The sequence below is a fragment of the Parus major genome, chromosome 2, assembly GCF_001522545.3.
Source record: "Parus major isolate Abel chromosome 2, Parus_major1.1, whole genome shotgun sequence".
In the NCBI taxonomy this organism is placed as follows: Eukaryota; Metazoa; Chordata; class Aves; order Passeriformes; family Paridae; genus Parus; species Parus major.
The window spans coordinates 75754556-75779032 of record NC_031769.1 but is presented as its reverse complement, the minus strand read 5'-3'; the positions used below and the strand labels follow the sequence as shown (position 1 = coordinate 75779032).

The window sequence follows — 24477 nt, the reverse complement described above, 5'->3', positions numbered from 1 at the left end:
AATTAAATGTATAGGAAACTGATTTGGACTGGTAATCAGAAGCTCTTCTTATGGAACCACATGACATTACAGTGTTGTACAGGCACTGTGATGATTATCACCAGAGAGGAGACCCTTTTTATCATGGATATGAGGACCAGTGATCCTCAGACAGACTCCCTTGCCATTTGATGTATGGATGTTTCAGTGTCCATGTTATAAGGAAGTGGCCAGCACAAACATATGCTAACACAGAATGTTAGAATCATGTAGGTTGGGAGGCCTTTAAGACTGATGATCTTAAGACCTTTAAAATTGATGATCTGAACATGACCTGTCTCTTTCCACTTTGACTAGTCAAAAAGAAAAAGCTTTTTTCTGCTCTTCTGTTCACCATGTACCAGGCAAGTTCTCTGAGCAGAGAATGTTCACAGAAGCCCACAGCTGCAGAAAACACCAGTTCAAAGGCTGGTTGGTTCCTTCACAAGTCTCTGCCCTCAGACTCTGCTTGCTCTGAGGACAGGACAAATGGATGTGGTCAGTGGACGCTGACAGGTTAGAATATGCTGGACTGTCCTTATGCACATGTAAATTGAGTGAGTCCTGGGGAAAACCCCAGATATAAAGTGAATTGAGATAACTGTGACACTCTTGGAGACTGGTACTCTGATATTCTTTTGAGCCATAGCCAGCTTGCAGCATGGCCAACACCATTGTCTGGGTTTTAAAAAGTACCACAAAAGTTGCAAATACTGAAAAAGGCATGTGTCTGGACAGTCTTCCAATTCCTACATCCTGTAATAAAAAAATATTTTTCTCTCTATATTTGTACCAATGAGTATTTGAACTCATGCTCTAGAAAGATACGTTATTTTCATAAAATGAATGGTGCAAAATTCCTAGAAATTGATAAACGATAGATAATAATACAGTGAAAATGTAAGGTAGATTAAAAAATCCTAAATCTAACATGAATTTAAAACCACTTCTATCGCTTCTTATTTTCTTACCATGTAGTACAGCCCTATTAAAAATAAAATTTTCGCTAATAATTTAGGATCTTTAAAGTAAAATGGCTGACTTAGGAGAAAATGTAAAGTACATTTGGTTTTGATTTGTTATTCTGCTTCTGCCTAGGAAGAAGCAGAATAACATGACATATTCATGTCAGAAGTTACATGAATACTTTTTAATTTTGTGGCCTTGAAATTCACCTGAGGATTCCCATCAGAAAGAAAGCATCTTCATAATGAAAAAAAAGAAAAAAATACCACAACATTGTGGCTGTCATTTGGCAACAGATGTTGGTTGTATTATTAATTGAAAATGAATCAAGAAGAAAAAAATCTGATTAGATTCTGACAGGCAACCTAACGCAGTACTTGCTGAGTACAGTAGATAACCCACAACAAAGGTTTGTGGAGTTTAGGGCATTCCTAAAGTCTTGCCAATTGAACAAAATTCCTGTGAAGTCAGATTAATCCACTTTCAAATGAAATATATGGGTCTTTCACCTTTTGTATGATTAGCAGGTCAAGAAAAATAGTCACCTCCATGTATCTCAGCGTTTGTTTTGGTGGTAATGTGTATCTGACATATAAACCAGTAAAAAATTCCTACACCTGGAGGCCATTCCTATAAGACACAAGACATTTATAACTCTTCCTATCTTTAAAGAACAATACATCCTAAGAGAAACACATGGATGGTAAATATTTATCACCCTCTCTTCACCCCATACCAAAAAGTCACAGACTAAGTGATTATATTTAAATTTTTATTTTTTAAAAAAATGTCATTTTACATCTACTCTTCTCTGAAAAGAAGAACTCCAGAAATGGATGTTTCAAAAATTATTAAAATTAACAGATGTTGATTTTAGGTATATTTTCCTAATTCTTTTCAGCAGTCCAGATTAAAAAATCCACTTGCAACATCTTTATAATGGAAAAACTATCAGCAAAAATGAAGATTCTACCTGAAGAAAACCAGAAATACAGAATTTACAAGAATGATGTATATCCAAAACCTATGTAAAGAAACAGTATTTTAAAAACTGTTACACAAGACAAATTCATTTGTACTACAAGTACTTCATACTACATTATTCACTCTTAGCTTCCAGAATTAACAGTATGTTAGCTGAACAAGAAAATGATGTCTCAAAATGAACAAATCAGCATGTTGAATACAAAATGGAGGAGTTTTGTCCTTTAATGTATATTATAATTTTTAACACTAGCATAGTATAACAGTAATCTATCAGGATTAGAAAAAAATGTTTTTTCAATAACTATTTTACCCACTTTCATGATAGTTCACAAATGAGGCTTTTACATCAGCAATTTATAGCTTTATAATTTATAATTTGCCATGGCAGCAATTACAAAAAATAATTTGAAGATATGTGTAATTGCATTTTTTTAATGTATTGTATTACTTCTAATAGCTCAGCATATATTGCAACTGCTGTTTTACCAGAGAATTTTGAAACTCTTGGAGAATGTGCTGCACTACTCAAATCTGAGATTAGAAGAAAAACTTTTGAGTAATTTAAAAAAAATATATGGTATTTTACATCAATTTTTTTCAGAATCAGAAAATTCAATAGTTAATATACACAATCAGGATTACTGAGAATCTCTTGGAGATAGTATCATACATGAAACAAATCTAATCTACTTCCTAAAACAGAGGATAATCAGGAAAAATCCAGAAGCATGATTGTATAGGAGTGCAAAGTTCTGTTAAACAACAGGATAAGCTTTATTTGATTTTTCTAATTTAAAGGAGTACTCTCTTATTATTTTCTTCAAAATGGCAATGTAAACTAGATATTTACCATAAAGATGTCCCCTTCGAAAATGGAGGATTCCTCTTTAAAGCACAGAAGAATATTTAAGCAAATGCAAAGGATTATAAAAGTAAACACTCGTGTATGTTCTTTCACTGATGCAGTTATTTTTACAGGTGCATAATCCATTTCACTATGAAATTAACTTTTTATCAGAACTGATTACAATTGGATTAAAGCCTAGGCTTGGGAAATCCATTTGGGTGAAAGGATCTATACTATGTTACCAGCCATTGCCATTTCATGTTGAAGACAAAGAAAGTAGAGAAAACCTCGTCATAGAAGAGATTTCTGAGGAAGAAACAGCCTTAGTTTCTGAAGTCCTTCATTGTATTTTTGTCTTCAATTCAAATAAAGTGAAGTCTAACTGACATGGTGGTTAGATGTATAGGGAATTGTTGCATTTTCTATTTGAACACTTTTAGATGCAATCTATTGATCTAAAATGTATTTTTGAAAGAACAGTTTGGGAGAGAATAAAATCTCTTTTAACCTATATTCTTCACTTAGGAGTGCTCCCATGATAGCTATATCTGCTTCTGGGAGTGCAAGCGCTTTACCAAATTCCAGGCAGGTTTCTACTCTTGCACCTTTCCTAGTGTTACAGATGGAATTGAACCTTTCCTTGCAAACACCATAGGCATGTTATGAAAATACTATGTAGTAGAAATACTAGCTAAAGAAATAGGAAAGAAATAAGGGACAGCTAAGGAAACAGAAAGAAGATCAGCAACTTTAGAATACGTTAATATTGAATCATGGTCACAAATATAATAAAAAATTCATGCTTTAATTCTGAAGCGTGTACCAACAGGAAAACAAGAAAAAAACTATGTGAGAAGAAAAAAAAAAAAAGACTTCCTTAGGGACCCAAATTATAGACTGCAGACTGAGCTTCACTCCTCTGCAATGAGTAGTGAACACAGATCTGCTTCTACCTCTTCCAGCATCAGAATTTTCAGGGGCTTTATCTAATTCTTAAAATATTGCATAAGGAATGTACTGACTGAAAATTTGAAAAGCTCTGGGTTCTGGTTTGTTTTTTTTTTTGACTGAGGGATTGGTTTTGCAAATGTTTTTTAGAATGTGAAGAAAAACATCCACCTTACAGAACTTTGTTGACAACAACACCTGCAACAATGTCAGGACACCAGAGAGGCTGGCATCTTCTAGGAGCCAGGTGACAGGTGGTCCCGTCAGGATGGTGATGGCAGTGCCTGGCAGCCACAGCCTGCTCCACCCCCAGCCAGGGATACTGGAGCAACCCCAGTCCCAGGCCTTGACACCTCCCTGGGGGCAAGGACCTGGGGACAGGGACAGACCACCTCAGCCAGGCTGACACATGCTGACTAATCTAACTCTGGGAAAAAAACAAAACCAAACCAAACAACAAGCTCATACTACCATTCACAAATCAAGTCGCAGAATGTAGGTGTAAGCAAAGAGATGTTAAAAAAAACCCAAAACAAACAAACAAAAAACAAAACAAACAAACAAAACAAAACAAAACAAATTAAACAGACTTCTCTGGATTCTGGAAATACAGAGTCCAGGAAGTTTTGTTATAGTCTCTTCTAAATTTTATTTTTAAAAATATGAGGGCAGCTCATAAAGGCAATTACAAAGATATGAAGGTAACTGTGTTTGATCAGAGCCTATCTTCAGTCCTAGAGACCAGGGCAAGCCTACTTGTACTGCTTTTGCTGCTGTTCCGTTGCTTGACATAGTCAGCAAGGGAATGAAAGCCCACTCTGGAGCACATTCAGAAAAGATGGACGCTACCTGAGAGAAATGGAGTAACTTTATTACCAGGCTTCACATTCCCCACTCACACAGGCACTGATGGTGCGAAGGTGGCAAAGTTGAATGTTCAAGAGATTACAAATGGTGTCGCACAACTGGCAAATGTTGAATTTCCTGGAGAGATCACAAGTTTCTTGGTGTTTTCTGAAAGTAATTTCTTTTTTCCTGTCTTGTCAGATATGAACTGAATTATAACAGTCCCCAAATGTCATCTTGGTTGGTATCACTGTAAGCCTGGTATAAAATTCGTTCCCATATATGTTGTGGTTCTTTGTTCACATAGATGGGCAACAGATATGGAGGTTGTGTTAATTTTATACGTTTTTGTTCAGTTTTTCTTGGGAGGCATCTCAACTGCAGATGGATTATTTTTGCTGGTTAAGATTGCTTGAGAAGCATTGTGTTTATACATAATCTTTGGCAAATCATTGTCATCATACTAGTTTTTTGTTCTATAGGTTTAGTATAAGACAAGATATTATCAGACATTGATTCAAATTATAACTGAAAAGGTATGCATTGTTCTAAGAGATGAGACTGATGGGAAACCAGGTGCATGCATATTTATTGATCTAATGTAGATAATTCATAATTCTGAGAGCTATGTTTTAAAATCACAAGATTTGTGAGCATCACAAAAATTAAAATAAACATATTAATAAAAATCATGTCAAAGAAAACAGTATCCTCAATCAGTTCTATATTTATAGTTTTAACATGTCTACAACTACTGGTCTTGTCCACTCCAATGTTAATTAGTATAAAATATAAAAATATGAAAGATAAAAATGCGACCTTTCTGGAGCTTACTATTAAAGCAATAACATTATTAACACAATAGATCTGGAAAAAAAACCCCAAAACCTAAAACAAAAAACCTAAACAAGCCAAAAAACCTAAAACAACATAAACCAGAACTGCAAGAAATTAGGCCACTTAAAAAATATATAACCAATGTATCACCAACCATAAGCAGGCATTTAAACATTACCAGACTGGTAGATAACACCCCCTGGAACAGAACCTCAATGACACTTCACCTCGTTTTCACTACCACTGCAAGGTTTCATTGTCACCTGTAGCTGCATTTCTGAAATTATTATCCTCAAGTATAGCAATATCCATAACAGCTTGCAAAAGGGAAAATTAAGCTGGAAAAAGGAAATGAGGATCAAGAAGGAAAGGTAAGTATGAATTAGGACATCCCTGTGAAGTTCAACTTAATGTCTGGGTCTATACCTACATTTCAGTTCCCCCCACCAAAATTTTAAGGGTGTGTGTGGGGAGAATTTTTTCCAAAGCCTGGGTGATTCTTCTAGAACTAGAGATGTAAATAATAACTTCTTGTCTAGAAAAGGACACCTGTTAGCTAAGTTAAAGACAATATCACCACCTTATTCCACAACAATAAAAACTGATCTGTAAAATTATTGGCAATGTGGACTGGTCCTTTGGGGCAGAGCCTTTAAATAGTCTAGTGCATTAATCTTTTGAGTCAGTGTCCTGATTCTCATCCCAATTGAGCAAAAAATTAAAGTAATGTATTATTTGCTTTATGGTGAAGTCTTGTTTATTCCCTTTTCCTGAAACACATTTTATCACACATGTAATTTTTACACTTTGTTTGGATGAATAAGCATTCCTTGTTTAAAAACAGAGAACTTAAATGATTGGTTCATATATCCCTTGTGTAAAGTTCAAAGACACAGAGATAAACACATGTTTATAAATAGTTATACTCTAGAAAAACAGACATTTTACAGGCACTTGCAATGCAATGCTTTCCTCATATCAAGATCTTTAACTTTTCTAATTGATATAGCATGGTATTTTAGACCTTTAAAATAGATCAAACTCCTTACAACCCTCAGTACCTCTGAAAAATGTGAATGTCTTGAAGTATGAAAAGATAAGCCTAATACACATTAAGATTAGGAATCTTTTCCAATGTCTAATAGAAAGTAAAACCAAAGATTTTAAATAGTGAACAGACAGCAATTTTATATCTAAGAGAAAGACTGTAAAGGATGTGGCAACAGAATTTATCCTACATAATCATGTGTCTCACTGCTCTCAGTTCAGAACTTTCAGTCTGGCAACACAAATGAAAACAGTGCTTCACCCGAGTACTGGTCTTGATTGGGAGAGATAATTTTCTCCGTAGCAGCTCATATGGTGCTGTTTTGGATTTGACACAAACAGTGCTGATAACACAAGGATGTTTTAGCCTTGTCAAGCAGTGCTTACAGCAACATGGACTTTTCTGCTCCTCACACCACTCCACCATTGAGAAGGCTGGGAAGGACACAGCCAGAAGAGCTGACCCAAGGGACATCCCACATCACCTGATATCACAATCGGCAATAAAAGTGGGGAGAAGAAGAAGTTGTGGCATTAGTTGTCCCTGATCACTGTAATGTGTGGTGGAGCTCTGCTTTCCTGGTGAGAGCTAAACCATTGCCTGCCCATGGGAAGTGGTGAATTAATTCTATGCTTTCCTTTGCTTGTGTACATGACTTTCACCTTCCCTATTAAAATGTCTATCTCACTTGTATCACTCCTGTTCTCTCCCCATTGCATTGTGTGGGGAGCAAGTAAGAGGCTGTGTGTAGCTGAGCTGTCTACTAGGCTTAGCCCAGATTAAGAGATTGTTATGTTTTAAGTGGAAAAATACATCTGTGTATTTATAAAGGAAAGGCTAATATATATATATATATATATATATATATATATATATATATATATATATATGAAAAAGCAGGTCTAGCAACAAAAGGAACACAGTACAGTAGTCCTGGCTAGGAAGCCAAGATGTTATTGTAATCTCGGAACTTGCCAATTGTCATTTAATCGATACAGAAACACAGAGGTTTTTTCCTGGGGAGGGGTGGTTGTTGATTTTTTTATTTTTTTTTATTTGAGAACAACTTGTGGCTGAAAGGCACCAAAGATTTTCCACAGTAATTGTTCACACTACCAGATGGGGAAAGAATAACAAACACAGAAACAAACAAGAGAGGAAAAAAAAAGGAATACATTCTTCCCTGCTTCTGAACTCAATCTCCAAAACACATCGTTCATCTCACAGGAGAAGAAAAACAAGGTTAGAACATCAGACAATCTCTTTTCCCCAGCCTGTATGCCTCCCATACCTGTCATTTTTAACTATATGATGGATGCTGGGAGATAAAGTGTTGGTAGGTATCAAGCAAGGAAATACAGTGCCAGAACACTGTTCCTGATGAGTGACCAATCCATCTTGTGCCCTGCAAAACTTGCTCCAGCAAGCATACCACAAAGTTTCCTGGAGGTGGGTGCTGAAAATTGCATAAAGATTCTTAAGAGGGATGATATACCAGCAAATATCAGTCACCCTAAAAGAAACTGAGCTAGGTTGAACAGAACATTTTGCCCTTCCTCTTTGTTAATTTTTGATTAGCATTTCTGCATTGTTTCCACGACAATGGAAAATAAGGTCTAAGCAACAAGGTTTTTAGTTGTCCTCATTTTATAAGAACCAATGTTCTTATAAAATCTCTGTACCAAAATGGAGTTCCTAGAAATCTAAAAGAAACAAAGGAGATTGTTCTGCCTGTCTGATGGCCTGAGTTATTCTTTGAATGACTCTTGGGAAAAATGTAAGAGTATATCAATATTTTGAACACAAAAGAAAACTGTGAGAATTAAGTCCATTGCTCAGAGAAGTTTTTTTTAAAGTGTCAAAACTGTAGGTGTAGAAAATTCAATATTTACTTAAAATTGAAAGCAAAAGACATTACAATATTTACTTTTAGCTGAGAGCTGACAGATGACACTCTCAAACAAGTGTTCATGACAATGTATTTAGATGAAACACATATTTCTGTTCCTTCAGGAATGGAGGAGTGCACTATACAGTACCTGGTGGAATTAGAAAAACAATGTAAGACCTTTTCCTTTTTTATTTTGAATTCCTAGTGATCCTCTTGTCAGTGAAGTGTAGACATTGGAAAAGATCTATACTAGAGATGTAATTTCTGTTATACCATTTCAGAAATTCCTTGAGGGAAATCAAACATATGAAAACCTGAATAAGAAATACAGTTCTTAGAACTTCAAGATAAAATTTCAGCACCCATGCACAAAATCAAATTATTTTAATCCTACATGCTTTTAGAAAAATGTATCACTCATTAAAATAACTAAACTTTCAAACTGATTCTTCACTGTGACCTCCCCTTGATACTAAATAAAAACCAATCACATTTAATTAAGTTGGAGTTTTCACCAATAGCTATAAGTAAGTGCTCTGCAATGCAAGCACATGTAAAATTCTGAAGTTTCATTACAGGTATTTCCTTATCTAGCTCAAGTAGAATGAGTCATTAGCAAAATTTTATGCTTGACAACCCTTTTGGTGAAGAATTTTTTCCTGCTATCTAACCCAAACATTGCCTGGCCATCTTGTGGCCATTTTCTATGCCTTGTTACTTGTGAGAAGAGACAGACCTCCACCTTGCTATATTTTACCTCTCTTCATGCAGTTGTAGAGAGAAATAACATTTCTTCTGAGCCCCCTTTTCTCCAGGCAGGACATCATCTCCCTCAGCTGCTCCTCTTAAGACTTGTGCTCCAGACCCTTTACCCGCTTCATTGTCCTTTACACGCACGGTGTCCAACTACAGCTTAAAAGCCCATGTGCAAAATCTATGATAGATGAGGTTAAGTTCACTTTAAAACCACTGAAGGAACCTGGGAATTGGCTGTGGTGTCTTAGTAATGGATTATTACCTTATTAGTCATAAGGTATTCCTTCAGAACAGAAGCATTCAATTTATGTAAGACACTGCTGTTGCACTGTAAGGTCATTTAAATAATATTGGAGCCTCTGAGCAGAAAGGAATGAGATAGCTAAACACACTTCATTTTCATATTCACTTAGCAGTCCAATATGAACTAACCTGCATTTCAGCAGGGAATCACTAACCCAGTAAACATGCTCATTTTAAACAGATGTCACTGAAAAAGACATTTCAACTAAAAAAAGTACGAATTCTTAATAGGAAAAATAAGGATGCTTGCTCAAGAAAGTGGCAGAAATTGATTTCTGAAATTATTTTCTTAACTGATATGATTCTCTATGTATACAGGGACATATGGTCATAGAATATCCTATCATTATTTCAATTAGGACAGTAGATTCTTATCTGGAATACCATGACAGGCTGCTCTACTAAAGCATGAAAAGAGTGCTCTTCTTTTTTGAATTGGAAAGTTTATTCAATTTGTCTTTATATCAATATAAATTATCTTGTCTATTATAAGGAGATACAGTAGGCCTTAATTCATTAAATTAATAATTAATATCTCACCACTAGAAGAACTTCATTTTAGTAGATTAATTACTTAATTATATTTTATGTATTCATGCTTCTTTAGTGGTAATAAACTTTTGAATAACTTGATAAACAATATATTTTTCTTGTTTTGCAGAGAAGTACTCATGTAACTTTAAAATTACACTCTAATTATTATAATGCCACAAAATCTGCCATTTCAATAGCAATTATGGCCAAGAACTTTTAAAAATGTATAAGAATAGTTACAGATGTGGACAAAAGTCTCAAACTTCCAGGGTGGGTAATTGGTGTTTAAGAGGCTCATCTCTATGTTTGGAAGCATCTATTCAGCCATTAACTATGTTTATTTACCATTTGTATTGTGCCCTCAGTCAGGAACCAAACTAGATAATCAGTGAATTTCTTGTAGGGATCCTAGAAGCTATTGTTCATATCTTGTGCAGACAGAAAGCAGAAGGAAATTGACACTCGTCTCTCACACTTCATGATTAGCCTGGACTAATTTGCAGTGACAGTCTTTGATAAATAGAAATACATGTTTATTTTCTATTTAATATCTTAAAGTAAAACAAAAAAAACCCAACCAAACAAACCAAAAAAACAATATTATATGTGACTAAGATCTTTCTAATATTGTTGCTGCAGCAGAACATTATAAATATGAATACAAATACCTGACATTTTTTTCCACATTCAATTCAATGACAAATTAGTTTCCCGTCCTGCCAATGTCTGTACTTAAATTCGAAACTGCAACGAATGAAGGTTTTATCTCTTATTTTATAATAGTTGCAGCAGAACTGCTAATTTGAAGAGACATATGCCCTACAGATTACTTCACTCTGTATATTTGGTTCAGAAAGACAGATGTACCTGAGAAGAGCTATGTAGAACTAACATACTCCAGACAGGATTTACCATGTAAGCAGTGGAAATGGACTACAGGTTTAACTTTCATTCCCGAAGCATGTAGCAATAGAAAGTGGGCTGCTATAGCTGCAACAAAAAGCACATAGTCTAATTTGAGGTTTCCTCAGAAAAGAAAAGAGCTCCTGGGGTTGGGTTACCAGTCAAATATTGGCTGTTGCCGTTTGATGAGCCACACTTGACATAAACAAAGAACAAGCAAGGATCGATCCTAGATCAACTTTATGGATCAAAAGATCTCATGGTTTGGGAAAGGTGGAATATTGAATTTGCAGTTCAAATTCCCAGGAAAAGACTTCATGTGTATTTGGGGATTCCAAAAGATGCTCAAAGTTTGAAGACAGGTAGTGGAGGGGATATATATGTGGAAACGTGGGAGTAGAAGGGAGAACTGTATTAAAACACTAAGAATCTAAATAAATTATTTGCTCTACTGCTCACTGATAACTTCGCTTTTTGTTTCATTTTCTCTTTACAGAGAAGTTAATGATACTCTAAAAATATAAAATTTCATGTTTTCTAGGGTTCCCTGAATATTTTGATTTAAGAAAACATACAATCCTATATGCATAATCTTTGCAAATATACATAAGATCTAGGCATTGACTCCTTCCCTCTTTTTTGCCAATATTATTAGTACATTATTATTTATAAAAGTTCAACAGACTGTTTTACTGTAGTTGGGGAGGAAGACAAATAGTAATCAGTAGAGGATATTGCAGTTAATTATTAATTACATAACTAGTTATGTAATTAATATATACACTCCATAGCTAATTACCAAAAGTATTTAATAAACACAAATACAGACCAATTAATAGAAAGCCTCCAATATCAAAGGATTTTGAAAGTCTTAAAACTTCAGGTTATGCATGGAAAATAGTTTTGACATTCACAGCCAAAATTACATAGTTGCAGCAAATTTCCATGCCGAACATTCACAATATTTCCCTAGGGGAAAGCAAAACAAAACACAGGTCCTAGAGCCAATCAGCTGATAAACTAAATTTCTGGTAGCCTGATGGAGATGAGGTTGCCGCACCTCCCTGTTTTTAATCCATGCTTTAGAAGCAATGTGAGGCCCAGTGGTGTTCCCACAAGGCACATAACAGATGAAACATACAATGGGTTACACACAAGTAGGACAGCTCAGCACTCAAACACAAACAGCACAAACACCCCATTCTCCTCCAGCTGACCAGAAAGAAGGATGATTTATAATTGAAAATATACTCACAAACTCATATTTGGAGCATACAGGAGCATGGATTTCTCCTGTAACTTGCCCTATTTGGTCTATCCAGAAGCCAACAGCTGGACTTTGCACTTGGTGCCATTTGGACTTTCAACTCTGAGGCCTGAAGCTGCCCTCCAGCTCCAGGTATAGACACCCTTTTTATTCGGGACATAGTCACACATCTCCACTCAACCCAGCACACTTATTGATCCCCCACAGCCTTACATACTGAGTACATCCAGTAACAGTACCTGGATGCCTTGGGCCCTCAGTTCCCAATGCCATCCAGCTGGCTCCTGGCTCCCTAGCTCCCTGGTCTCCCCTTGCCTCATGCACAGAGGTACACAGCTACAAACAGGACTCTTAATTCACATACCATACAGTTGCTCCAAATCAGTCTTGGCTCCTCCAACAACTGACTCCTGAGCTTTCTGGTCTGGACTTCTGGCCAAATGAATATCCATCACCTGAACCACTCGTCCAGCCTGCTGGCTATTTCAGCCTGAGACCCTGTAGTAATACCATATTGGCATAGACACCTGTGTAATACATGCACAGTCTGTATTTTCCAGTTTGCTGGCACCAGACACACAGACCCCTTTGACTCGTTGTCATGCTCCAGATGCTAGCACTTAAATCTCCATGCACACATGCATACAAGAGAGAGTTAGAATATGGAGCAAATTAAAACACAGAACAGACTGCTGATCCAGGACAGGGCATGGCCAGCTAATAGTGCTGAGTGACGCCTGTTAGCATATGGCTGGCCCCTTTTATCCTCTTACCTCTCCATTTTCTCTTGCTTTTCCCTCCCCACTCCATCTCAATCGTCCCTTTCACTGCCTATGGTCCTCCTTCTAGATATGCAGGAATAAGTCTACACAGTCCTATTCTTGTCTGCATCTCATTATGTGTCCCATAGCCCTGCAGGCAGTAGCTTTCCCAGTCTGAATGGTGATCAGGGAAGTGTCTCCTTTTGACTCCTCGTGATGGGTTTCAGCTCTGGCCCATAGGGCTGAGGCTGTTCTGGGTCAAACCTAGGAGGAGCTCGGACTCCAGTCTATTTAGGACAGGGGGTTTTACTCTCCCTGCACTGCACCTCTGCCCAAATCTGATGTGTGGAGAAGAGCCTTTTATGAGATAAGCTGACAAAGCTGTTTTTCTGCCAAGAACACTTTTTTCCTACTTCAGAGTTTGTAATTTGGTGCTTTTCCTTTATTATACTTTAAATGTATTAATTCCATAGCCTTATTCTGTAATTATTTAAACTATTCTAACCTTAGCTTCTAAAAATTCATAACTTTAAAGTCATCAGATATTGTTTAAAACCAAGTATAGGAAGCACTAAACTAGAAGTATCAGACTTTTTAAGATGAGTATTGACACTACAGCTTGATTTCTGTTTCTGATCTCTTCAAGAAACTTTACTGATCATGATACGAGATCCCTTGGCTTCATAAACAACATTCAGTCATGAATGCTGGGATCTTTCTCTTTCCCTTTTTCCCTCTTTTGGACCTCCTTTGTTGTAAAGGAAGCTTGTGCATATAAGTGTAAATTCAGAAGACTTCCACATAAAGTACAGTTGAGCTGGAATTGAACAAATGAGGTATTAGGAAAAGTAGGTCACAGAAATGCTTGCAAATTCAGAAGAGTTTTAAAATGTTTTAAAAAATGAGTCTTAAACCCCAAAAACTCAAAATGAAACTTCATAGTGAGGAACTCTATTCTTCAAGACTTCCCCATCTTTTCCAATATTCTTCTTCCCATTTTATCGTGCCAAACTAAATTAACTGCTATTCTACAATTATAAAAAGGCAACTTATAAAAGCAAAAAGCTTTCTCCTGTTTTTTTACCATTGCACTATTTACCTAATTTTCACATTTTCATAGACTATGGTATCAGAATAAATTTCATATTCTAGACAAATATAAAAAAGAGTTAAAGTACAAAAAGAGTTATTAAATCCCTGTCAAATCTAAGGCTTGTGGAGTGAAAATACACCACCATCTGTTGTTTCATTATAAAAGTACTATTTCTTGTGTGATACAGACTTGATACAGAGAATATCCATTATGATTCTTCACTGACTGAACAAAAGTTGCAGACTACAAGTTCTATACCACTATGAAAAAAAAGAAAATGCAGGTCATTGCCTCAGAGTGCCTAAACTGTTATAGAAATATGAACTAAAGTTATATTTCTAAGTATCATAAAGGCAAGGAGAGCATGAGGACTGTACCACTGATTTTCCATTCTAGGCCTTTCTAACATGAGCTCACAAATGTATAGAACATTTTAGGTTGAGACAGACCTTCCTCTGAGGGTCATGGAGTTTGGTCTCCTAATCAAAGCAGCACTAACCTCAAAGCTCTCTGAGTTGGCACAGATACACTTCTCTTGAAATGAAACCAGGTACACCTCCAAGTACCAAAGAGATCAATGTACACAAGCCAAGAAACTTCTGTTCAGTGTGTTTAATTTTCCCCCTCAGTATTAAAGCTTTGATATAGAGAGGGAAAAGCAGTTAAAAAAATTATATAAAAATATACTTTCTTAAATTATATTTTCTAATTATTGAAGACTTTGAATACACATTAAAAATGCATAATCAACTTAATATCATTATCATAATAATGCTCTGCAAAAAATCACAAACTAATAACTACTCCCATCCCCAAAAAAGATTTACTTTCTCTTTAAATAAAACAGTTTGGATATATTATATATAACTTACACTTCGTGGAAAAGGAAAAAAAAAAAAGGGTGACGTAAAAGGTTTAAACATAAATATTTCAGTTCATTCTACTTCTCAAATCACAGAATGAATTTTCAGTTAAATGGCAATCCTGCAGTTGTATAAAACCACAAATTGTAACAATTTATTTTGGTATATGTGTTGAAGCACACATCCAATAATCCTCCCAAGCCTATCCTTCAGGCAAAACAAACCATTGAAAATCATAATGTGTTAGGCATACTTGAGTCACTTCCTAAACAGAGGCTTGAAAAGATGAAAGAGTGCTATTCCAGTTTGGCTGAATGGTTCACATCATGACATGATGCAGAATTAATTCTGTACACAGCAGCCTCATTTTAGTACTCAGCAAAACATAGCAACTTATAAATTTCATAGTGTTAAAGCAAGAAGCAGTCTTTGCTACAAAAAAAACTAAGAAAAAAAAGTCCGCATATCTGCATTATGTACATCACATTTAACCTGCCAGGCTTCATTAACTCTAACATATTGGCTAAGTCATATAAACAGAAATATAAATACCCACCTGTTTTGGGGTCAACAGAAAAATATGGCTGTCCCTGAAGAATACTGTACACTACTCTGGCACTGTTTCCATATGTGGGGTCATCTGCATCCGTGGCTGTCACCTGTAGAACAGATGTACCTGTGTATAAAGGAAAATAAACATTAACTTGCAATAAAGAAAATTTTCTGATAAATATTTTCAAACACATTTAAAAAAAGCCTCTAATGTCCTCACATTCTAAAATTGAGAGATTAATAACATTAACTGTTATCATCATATCATTTTTTAAGGAAAAACAGTTACACTCATTTGAAAAAAAAATAAATCTTTATATATGTATGTGTAAATTGATTGTACAAACTTAGAAACTACAGAGATGTAAACATAAATAGTAAATATATAGCATGAATGTTTACATATGTTCATACACATAGATTGCAAACTTGGATATTGACTTCTAAATAACACAGATTTATGGACTTCAGGATTATCTTCATCCACAATATAAAGTAATGTTGAAGTATAAAAAATAACATGCATAAATGCCCCCAAATGAACAAAAGTTGATAAATGAATAAAAAAATCTAGCTATTGGAAGATCTGGAAATAACTACTATCAAAGATCTGGAAATAACTACTAGAACCTTGCTGGGGATGCAAATTAGAAAGATAAGTTCAAAAGACAATTAATTTTTTGCTAGTAATAAAAACAACTAGAAGAACAAAATAAAAGTTTCTAGCACATCACTAGGTGGCATAAGTTATGAGCAACCTTTTGAGAAAATAAAATGCCTAAATGGTGCACAGATAGAAATGGAGACTAGTGATTTTTTCATTTTAGTGTATTTTTCAAGGCATGTAATGATGAATCTTTGCTATCACTTGCAAACACTTCCCATAAGAAATCAGTAAGTGTAAGATTGCAATTTAATAAAGGCTCAGACTTCACTGTATTTGTTTATCTTTATGCAGACGCAGCTTTCTACAGGCTCCTTGGTTCAGCATTAAAATACCATAATAATAACAGAACAGGCTGCTCTCACATAAATCTGCATCTGAAAGTAGATTCTCATCTAAATTAACCACTGAAGTATTGCATCCACTCTGGGGTGTTCAATTTCACATTTAGTAGAGAGGAGAAGTATGTCTTTGAATTGAAAGCCTTGATCTCCTTCACTTGTTGCACTTTGATTTGCCTTATAGAACCGTTTCGAAGCATGGTAACTAGATTTCTTTAGATGAAGCTAAACCAGGAGATGTGCTTTAGAAGCACATCAGATTTATTTTGACTGCTAATAGGCACGTAGTCTCAGAGACCAGGCAAGAGCTAATCTAAAATAAGATTTCACAAATACATACAGCATGGACATCAGTTTCTCAATTCCAGTTATTCAGCTTCTTAGATCAATTTCTATTTCACAGAAACATTTGTTAATGTGCACATTCTCAGTGTACACTTGAATTAGAATTATGTAAAGTCATGGAGTTTCACTGCAGGTCCAGCAAACTAAGCATGGAAACCTTCACAGATTTGGTTTCTACTCTCTTTGAGAAACTTTTCACTCATTTGTACCACGATAACTTGCACACCAAGAGCTGCTGTTCGTATCTCCACTGGAGACTTAGTAAAACTGTATGCAAATATGTCTGCATACTTAAATACAGTGGCTTCTGGTCTCCAAAAAGCTCAGGTGTATGCAGTCTCATAGGCAAATGTACTAACAAACCAAGTATAAGGATACCTGGATGACTTTGAAACTGAATATTGTAATAAAATCAAGCTGGGGCTAGGTGTATATTCATAATTATTCAGATGTTAATGTTAAAACTAAACTACTGTATTTGTGCTCATGTTGAAAGGTAAACAAATGTGAATTAAAGCTTGTGTATTTTTTTCTTAAAATGTTCTAGGAATAAGTTCAGCCCTATTTATTTGCTGTCTAAACATAGAATAAGAGATCACTTCCAGGAACATACATTTCCCTCTGCTAGTCTATGACACTTGAATGCTGCAATGATATATTTCTGTAGCCCAGTTTGTAAATAATTCCTAGCTTGAGAGGAACCGGTATGGTTCAACCTTGTGGAATCACTGAAGATTTATAGGTTATAGATGAACAATGATTTTATTTTACTTTCTAGTGGCGTAAAACAAAAACATATCTATTCAATTAGTATAGTCAGTCACCTACCAGAGTTTACTATCCAGAATGCTGAGCAACCTGTGTACCTTTTTTCTGTAGTTTTTCCTTTTTCTGGGAAAACAGTTACTAGCCGTGTGAGTTTCCAATAGCACTTTCCCCAGAATTCTAGATTATCAAGATATGTCTTGAACTTGATAAACATATTTTGGCTATTTCAGAAGAAAATATTAGAAATACTGTGATTTCATAGTTCCCTTCTTCTTTGAAGACTTTATTCTCTCCTTATTTTAAAAGAATCTTAGTGCTTGTATAACTCATTGATGTGAGAGAAAAGAAACAGAACCAGTGAAAGGCAGCATCTCACAAAGCAGCTGACAGGTCATTTTAGAATGAATGGAATGCCATTGTATCCTAAAATTTGTCACAGTGATTTTCTAATGCAACTGTATCTCTCTCCCAAGAAACACTTGATAATAGCAATTTAGTACTGAATAATGGTAAAGTGTTCTCTTCCTACCTAAAAGAACCCTTAGAATCACAAATTTTAACTCAACCTCCCACCCCACATCTCAAACTCTCATTCAGTGGAATAAGAGTTTAGCTTCATATGCAGTTAAGCTTCAGAATCTTAACTTCTTCACTGTCTCACACAAGCATGCTCAGCATTTTATAAGATATCCCCATACCAGCCTCTTGCCTGCTTTCCTGAGCACCAAGGAAAGGCAGCTTGTGAAAGCTGCAGGTTAGAATGCCTTGCAAAAAAATGGCAAAGAGGGTACTTTTACCTTCCAACTAGTCCTTTCAAAGCTAGCATCATTCATGTTCATCTGCACAACAGGCAAATCACAATTTGGGATATATTTGTATCATTTAGATGCAGCATCATTTTTTGTTGTCCTGCTAGGTGTAATGAAGATTTAGATGGAGAATTACACAGTACTGTTCTCTTGCTAGTTTAAATGTTAAGAAGTAAAAAAAAAAAAAAAAAAAAAAAGTCTAATTTCTCCAGCACCACCGGAGAGATATATATGAACATCAGACCCATACCTTCCATTCTTTCTTTACTAGCTTACTGTGAGTTCCTGTCAAGAAAAACTCAGTTTTCCTAGGAAAGAATTATGTCACTCCAGTTAGACAATAAAATACTTTTCCCCCATAACGGAAGTCTCTGCTCATTCAACTACCATTTCATATGCTTTCCCACTACATTTCAGATTACATTTTAGGCATTCTGTTTTCTTAGTTAATGCATTATAAAGAGCTGCAAAACATGTCTGTATGCTCTGAACATAACTTTATAAGCTTTGTCTTTTTTTCTGGTGTAAAAAAAAATTCAGTTGGGGAACTAAATTGTGTTTTTATTTAAAAATTACTCCATCTGTTTTTTCTCTATTTTTAAAAAGCAGTTTGCAAGAAAAATTTTGTGAAGTTATATCTCAAAGAAAAGCTGAAAGGGAATATTGCAACTTGTCTCTCTGAAGACAAAATTTTAATATTTAATGAGGCAGTTTCATAAAATATGTCTGTTGAGAATGCAAATTTTTATGCATGACTTTTCATAGTTGTCTGTACTATTGAATCTCAAATGGATCAACATTGAACAAAAACTAAAAATAAATAATAAAAAGATGAAGTTTAATAAACACAGGGATTCTCTGCCTAACTAAGGTAATTCTTAGTACTGTTAGAAAACACTAACAAGTCAACAAAATATGATTTAGTTTCACAACACAGGAAGCTAAATAGGCACTTCTAATAAAACTCATATTTATGGGAGTTATATAGGAAGAAAGCATTGTCTTCCAGATTATCTGAAATTACGACTACCTCACACGGCAATACTCTCAAAATAAGTTCAGAAGCATCTACTGTGCCTAGTAATTTCTTAAGTAGAATTTATTTGGAATACTCTTCTTACCAGAAAATCACAGAATGGTTAGGGTTGGAAGGGACACCGAGAGGTTATCTAGTGTCACCTCTAAATGACCTCAGCAGTAAAAAGTTAACATGGAGTGTTTCATTCATTTTGCAGCTGACAGTTAACACATATAGAAGTCTTTTACTGATTAGAAAATATTCTTATTTTAATTTAAATAGATGACTTTAATAAACCTTAAAACAGACCACAGAAATCTCAATGTAACTGAGTTTTTTAAAGTACAGAAGAAATAATTTCAGATATAAATCTTGGTTCTTGAGACAAATTTTAGGGAAAAATTTCATTGAAGGCACTGAATAGACATTATCTTTCATCTCTCCCAGAACAGTACATAAAGCATAAATAGTATGTTTATATTATGTTGCAGTGAAAACTGTGATCTAGTATTTGCCAAAACAATAAACAAAACTTTCCTGTACTTGTCAGTGACTTGAGAAATAGACAAAAAACTTGAAGAGCAGCCATAAAGGTCCTACAGCTTTTACAATTAGATTAGTGGGGAATCAATTTGTGGGGAAAATACCAGCTAGGATCTTGAGGAGACAAACAAGAACCTGCTGCTGAACCTAAGCAAAATAATGGCGATCAAAACTAATGCCACTTAACATGGGAACTGTTGCAGAGAGACAGTTACTGTGAAAGATCTTTAAATGATAATATAAAAATCAAAAGAAATATTCCGAGTGTGGCTTCCTTAGATATTCACAGAATAACATTAACAAGTTCACTTAGGTATAGACTCCACACCTAAATGTCAAAAAACTGTGCTAATTATAGAACTAATAAAAGTGACAGAAGTATCTCCATCATTTGACACAAAGAATGTATCCTGTGGAAGTAGTAATAGAATTAGTCTTCCTGAGATTGAAGACAATAAAAATGTTTTCAGAATGCAACAAATACAAACAAATCAATAGGAGAAAAAAGAAAACAGAGATAATAAATTTGTAATGAAAATATAATGTATACCTACAGCAGAATGTCAGTATGATAGCATATGAAAATTCAGATTTATTCACACAACAAAAAAGCTTTGTGGAATAGATATTTTAATGATTTGCCTCAAGTACAACCAGTAAAGTGTTTGATTTATAAAACATAAGCATCAATTTTCTATTTAACCAGTAAAACTTCATTAGTTTACCATGATCGACTGTGTTTTACAACATAAAACACCATCCCAGATGATTCAAATAAATTTTTGGAAAACAGTAACATGTATGATGTAGCTGAATAGTAATACTAGATTCTGATTACTGGAGAATTATGACTAATATTTATGTAAGAATTCTCAATATTGAGAAGATGAAAAAAATAAAACTTTCATAAATACAAAACAAATAAAAATCATTACATTAGCTACTTTTGATTTTGAAGATAATATTGATCTCTCATCCACTATCTTTCCTCCAATGCAGAAAATAAAATGCCTCTAACGGTGAAGGAAATAATAAATTAAAATTGTTTCCATTAAAGACAAAGAAAACCAAAGAAAGATGGAGTTACACATTTTTGGAAACAGTTGGTAAAGGAAATGAATTACTCATTAAGACAGCCTATGGTGTAATGGGAGGTAACTGAGATAAAAGCTTAGATGACACTGAAATGAACAGCAACTCCAACAGTAAAGCTTTGTGCCACAGTGAATTATCAAAGACAGCTGAAGAGGTTTTGTACAGAGACACAATATTCTTACTGGAAGCTCTATGCACTCACTGTAGTAATTCACACAAACACGTATTGTTTGCATTGTCCTGGACTTATGATATTACTCACAGAAATACTGCACTTTTGTCCTTGTAAAAAATTCTGCTGGGAATTCTATTAGAGGAAAATCATAAACTAATTTCAGCACCAGAGAAGTATTAAATAAACAGATTGCATAACGTATTACCTCAATGAATAAGGGTATCTGAACTATATAACAAGGAAAACTAAAGATTGGTACCTTTTTAAACTTCACTTTATAAGAAACTTCATAAATAAACATATGTCTAAAATAATCTAGAAACTACTGTTCCTTTGTGTTTTATTCTGTGAATTGCATAGACTGCACATGTAGACATAAGAGAATGACATGAAGTATGCAGCTGAATGAGGATATATTAATATATCTTGTTTCTAGAATTGGAACTACAATTTGCCAAAGAATGTATGTTAAAGAATTCAAGATTAAGAGTGACTCTCGTCTTACAACCAGTATGAGTGTCTGCATACTGTTTTCTTACTATGAATGTTACAAGTAACGTCTTCTTCTATCATGTCTTCTTATCTCTTCTTACCTCAAATATATTTAACATACACTCAATGATGTGATGATAATTTTGACAAGCAGTATGGGGCATTTGCACTTGTTAAAAGATTGTTGAATAGCACAGTTTGTTTTCCTTACCCATTTCAGACATCTCTGGCACAGTAACAATATATGGTCCATCTGTAAATTTTGGTGCATTGTCGTTGATATCCTGCACTTTGATAATGAACTCAGATTCAGGCTCGAGTGGCTTGTTTGTCCGTCTATCAATAGCTTGGGCATGAAGTACATAGTGTGTCTTCTGCTCTCGATCTAGGCTTTTGGTTGAATGGATGTCTCCAGTTGTGTCATCAATAATAAATATAGTCCCTGCCCCTTCTCCAGTAAGGATGTATTTGACTGATCCATCACCTTTGTCAGAATTGGAATGCAGCTGTAGAATAAAAACACATAAAATCATATAAAATAAATTTTAAAATTCATTAAAGGTCATAAAAATTATAAGATTACTGTTAGCACCCCTCTATTTTGTTCTCACCCTTCCTAATTCCTGCCATAATTCCTCATATGCTCTTTCTGGCAACTCAGTCATTTTGTTCAGGGTAATTTTCCAACCAGCCTAGTTAATTTCTTAAACTGGGATTTCTTGGGTTATGCATCTGTTCTAGAAAATTTCCCTAAGTCAAGAATATTCTAGTAATTGTGTTGATTTTGTTTGGTTTTGGTTTTAGTCCTTCTAGTAGTTATTTTACAGCATTCATTGCTTGAAATCCTGTTCTAACCACTAAACTGGATGCATTCCCACAGAGGATTGTCCACTGCAATGATAGCAGTTCTGTTCCACCAACATTTTCCTCAGTGGATCCAAAGGAAACATCATTTACTGTAAAGGGAAACTGCACACTGTGCCAGTGGCAGATGTCTGTCCAGGATTACTCTATCCCACAACAAAACATAGGCATTTTCTTTGGATTTTGTTTGTTTATTTTTAGCTAGAAACTTATCTAACTTGCTTGTATTTATATTATTTATAGTTAAATGCTGAAAGTTTGAAAGAGACTTTCAGCATTTTCATTGTTCATAACACCCTGTGCTATGAAATATACATTAAATATATTGTACCGTTCCTTTATTACAGTCAAATTTTAATTTATTGGGGGAGTGGCAGGGGGAAGGAAAATCCAGTAAGTAGATTGGCATGTTAAAAAATGACATGAAATGGCTTCCCACTGCCTCAATGTTCCTAACCTGACTTTAAAGAATTGCTTGTTTAGAATAGAAATGAACATGTGTTCTTTGATAAGAGTGATTTTTATATAAACTGAGAAATTTTCAGCATTTTCTTTTTTTTTTCTTTGAAACAACTTTGAGAGCATAATGTATTTCTTGAGGAGCACAGTAAGAACAAAGTGATAATGCAGAAATGAACAGCTTCAGGTATTGTGCAGTTACACTGTGATGTGAAATCAGAAGGAAAACTTTCTTATTTTAAGAAAACATTAATTTTTATCCTTATCCTACTGCCCTGAATATTTTTCAGTATCTGCAGTGTGTCATCACTCAATTTTGATACAGAATCTGAGCGAAGGAGAAATGAATGACAGATATTATTTTTAATTCTTAGGATGCAAGGTGTTACTTCCCTGTTTTCCTTCTGAGTTCAAAAACCATAGAGGGTTTAACAGAGGGAAAATAAGACTTGTATGGCAGAAAATGTATTTTTTTTTAACCTAAAACACAAGATACAGAGGTGATGATATTTTCTCACACACTAGGTGAATCTTTTTTTTTTCTGTGTTTTTCTCTTGCCTTTAAAACTACCTTCCTTGTTCTTTGTAAAAGGAGTAAGCATATAGTGCTTGAGAAGATTTTTCATCTTTTCTACTAAATTCATTAAATGATGGTGTTGCACAGAGTTTATATCTTGTATGGTAGCAGGGCCTGGAAGGAGGAAATGAAATAAATTTTAAAAGTTTTCCAACTGATAAAATTTTAGCACAACTTCAGTCAATGCACTATATACTCATCTGAGTCACATGAAGATCAGACTTATTAAACAAAAATTGGGTCATTACTGTGGACCCCCCCCCCTTTTTTTTTTCTTAATCAAAGAAAGAAAGAAGTAGAAAAAAGGTCTGTTTGGCATGTCTTTATGGGGCAGAAGAACAGTCTTACACATCATTTGCATTAGTCATTGGCAAAATTAATTGCTTCCTATCCTTAGAATAATACTGTACTTTATTAACTAAGAAATAATTCACTCTATGTAAAACACCAAGAATCCAAACTTCCTACAAAATCTAAATGTTATTTGAGTGATTTATTCCTAAAAACAAGAGTAATGGGTATTCTGGTATTCTAGCATAGGTTTACTGTTACTTTAATTTTTCAAAAAACAATTAGAATTGTAGATGAAATTATTTATTTTATTTTGCGATGAGTCCTCAGTGCTAGTGTTTGCAAATGGTATCAGCAAAATGACAAATGAATTTATGATGCTATAAGAAGCTCAAAACTAATTCAAACTGAAAAAGACCAAAAGGCTTTCTATCATATTTCTCTCCTTTTACGTTTATGGGCGTATATATAAAATCAGATTCAGGTATACCAAATAGAGATCCCAGCAAAAATCATTGCATCTATAAGTGGAATTATGAACATATGAACCAATTAAAAAATTGTTAGGTAAGAAATACACAGAATAAGGACCTGCTGTATAATATAAAAATTAAGG

At 34.7% G+C, this 24477-nt stretch overlaps 1 protein-coding gene across 8 annotated transcripts in view; it reads right to left on the bottom strand.

Annotated features, from left to right (window-relative positions):
* CDH18 (cadherin 18) overlaps positions 1–24477 on the bottom strand; it is a 1344136-nt gene that overhangs the window by 108776 nt on the left and 1210883 nt on the right. For all 8 annotated transcript variants that reach the window (XM_015653084.2, XM_015652999.3, XM_015653058.3 and 5 more), the window contains 2 exons: positions 21882–22176; positions 15425–15544 (listed from right to left, as the gene is read on the bottom strand). In XM_015653084.2, coding sequence (XP_015508570.1) covers positions 15425–15544; positions 21882–22176 — 415 coding nt within the window. The remainder of the gene's footprint in view (positions 1–15424; positions 15545–21881; positions 22177–24477) is intronic.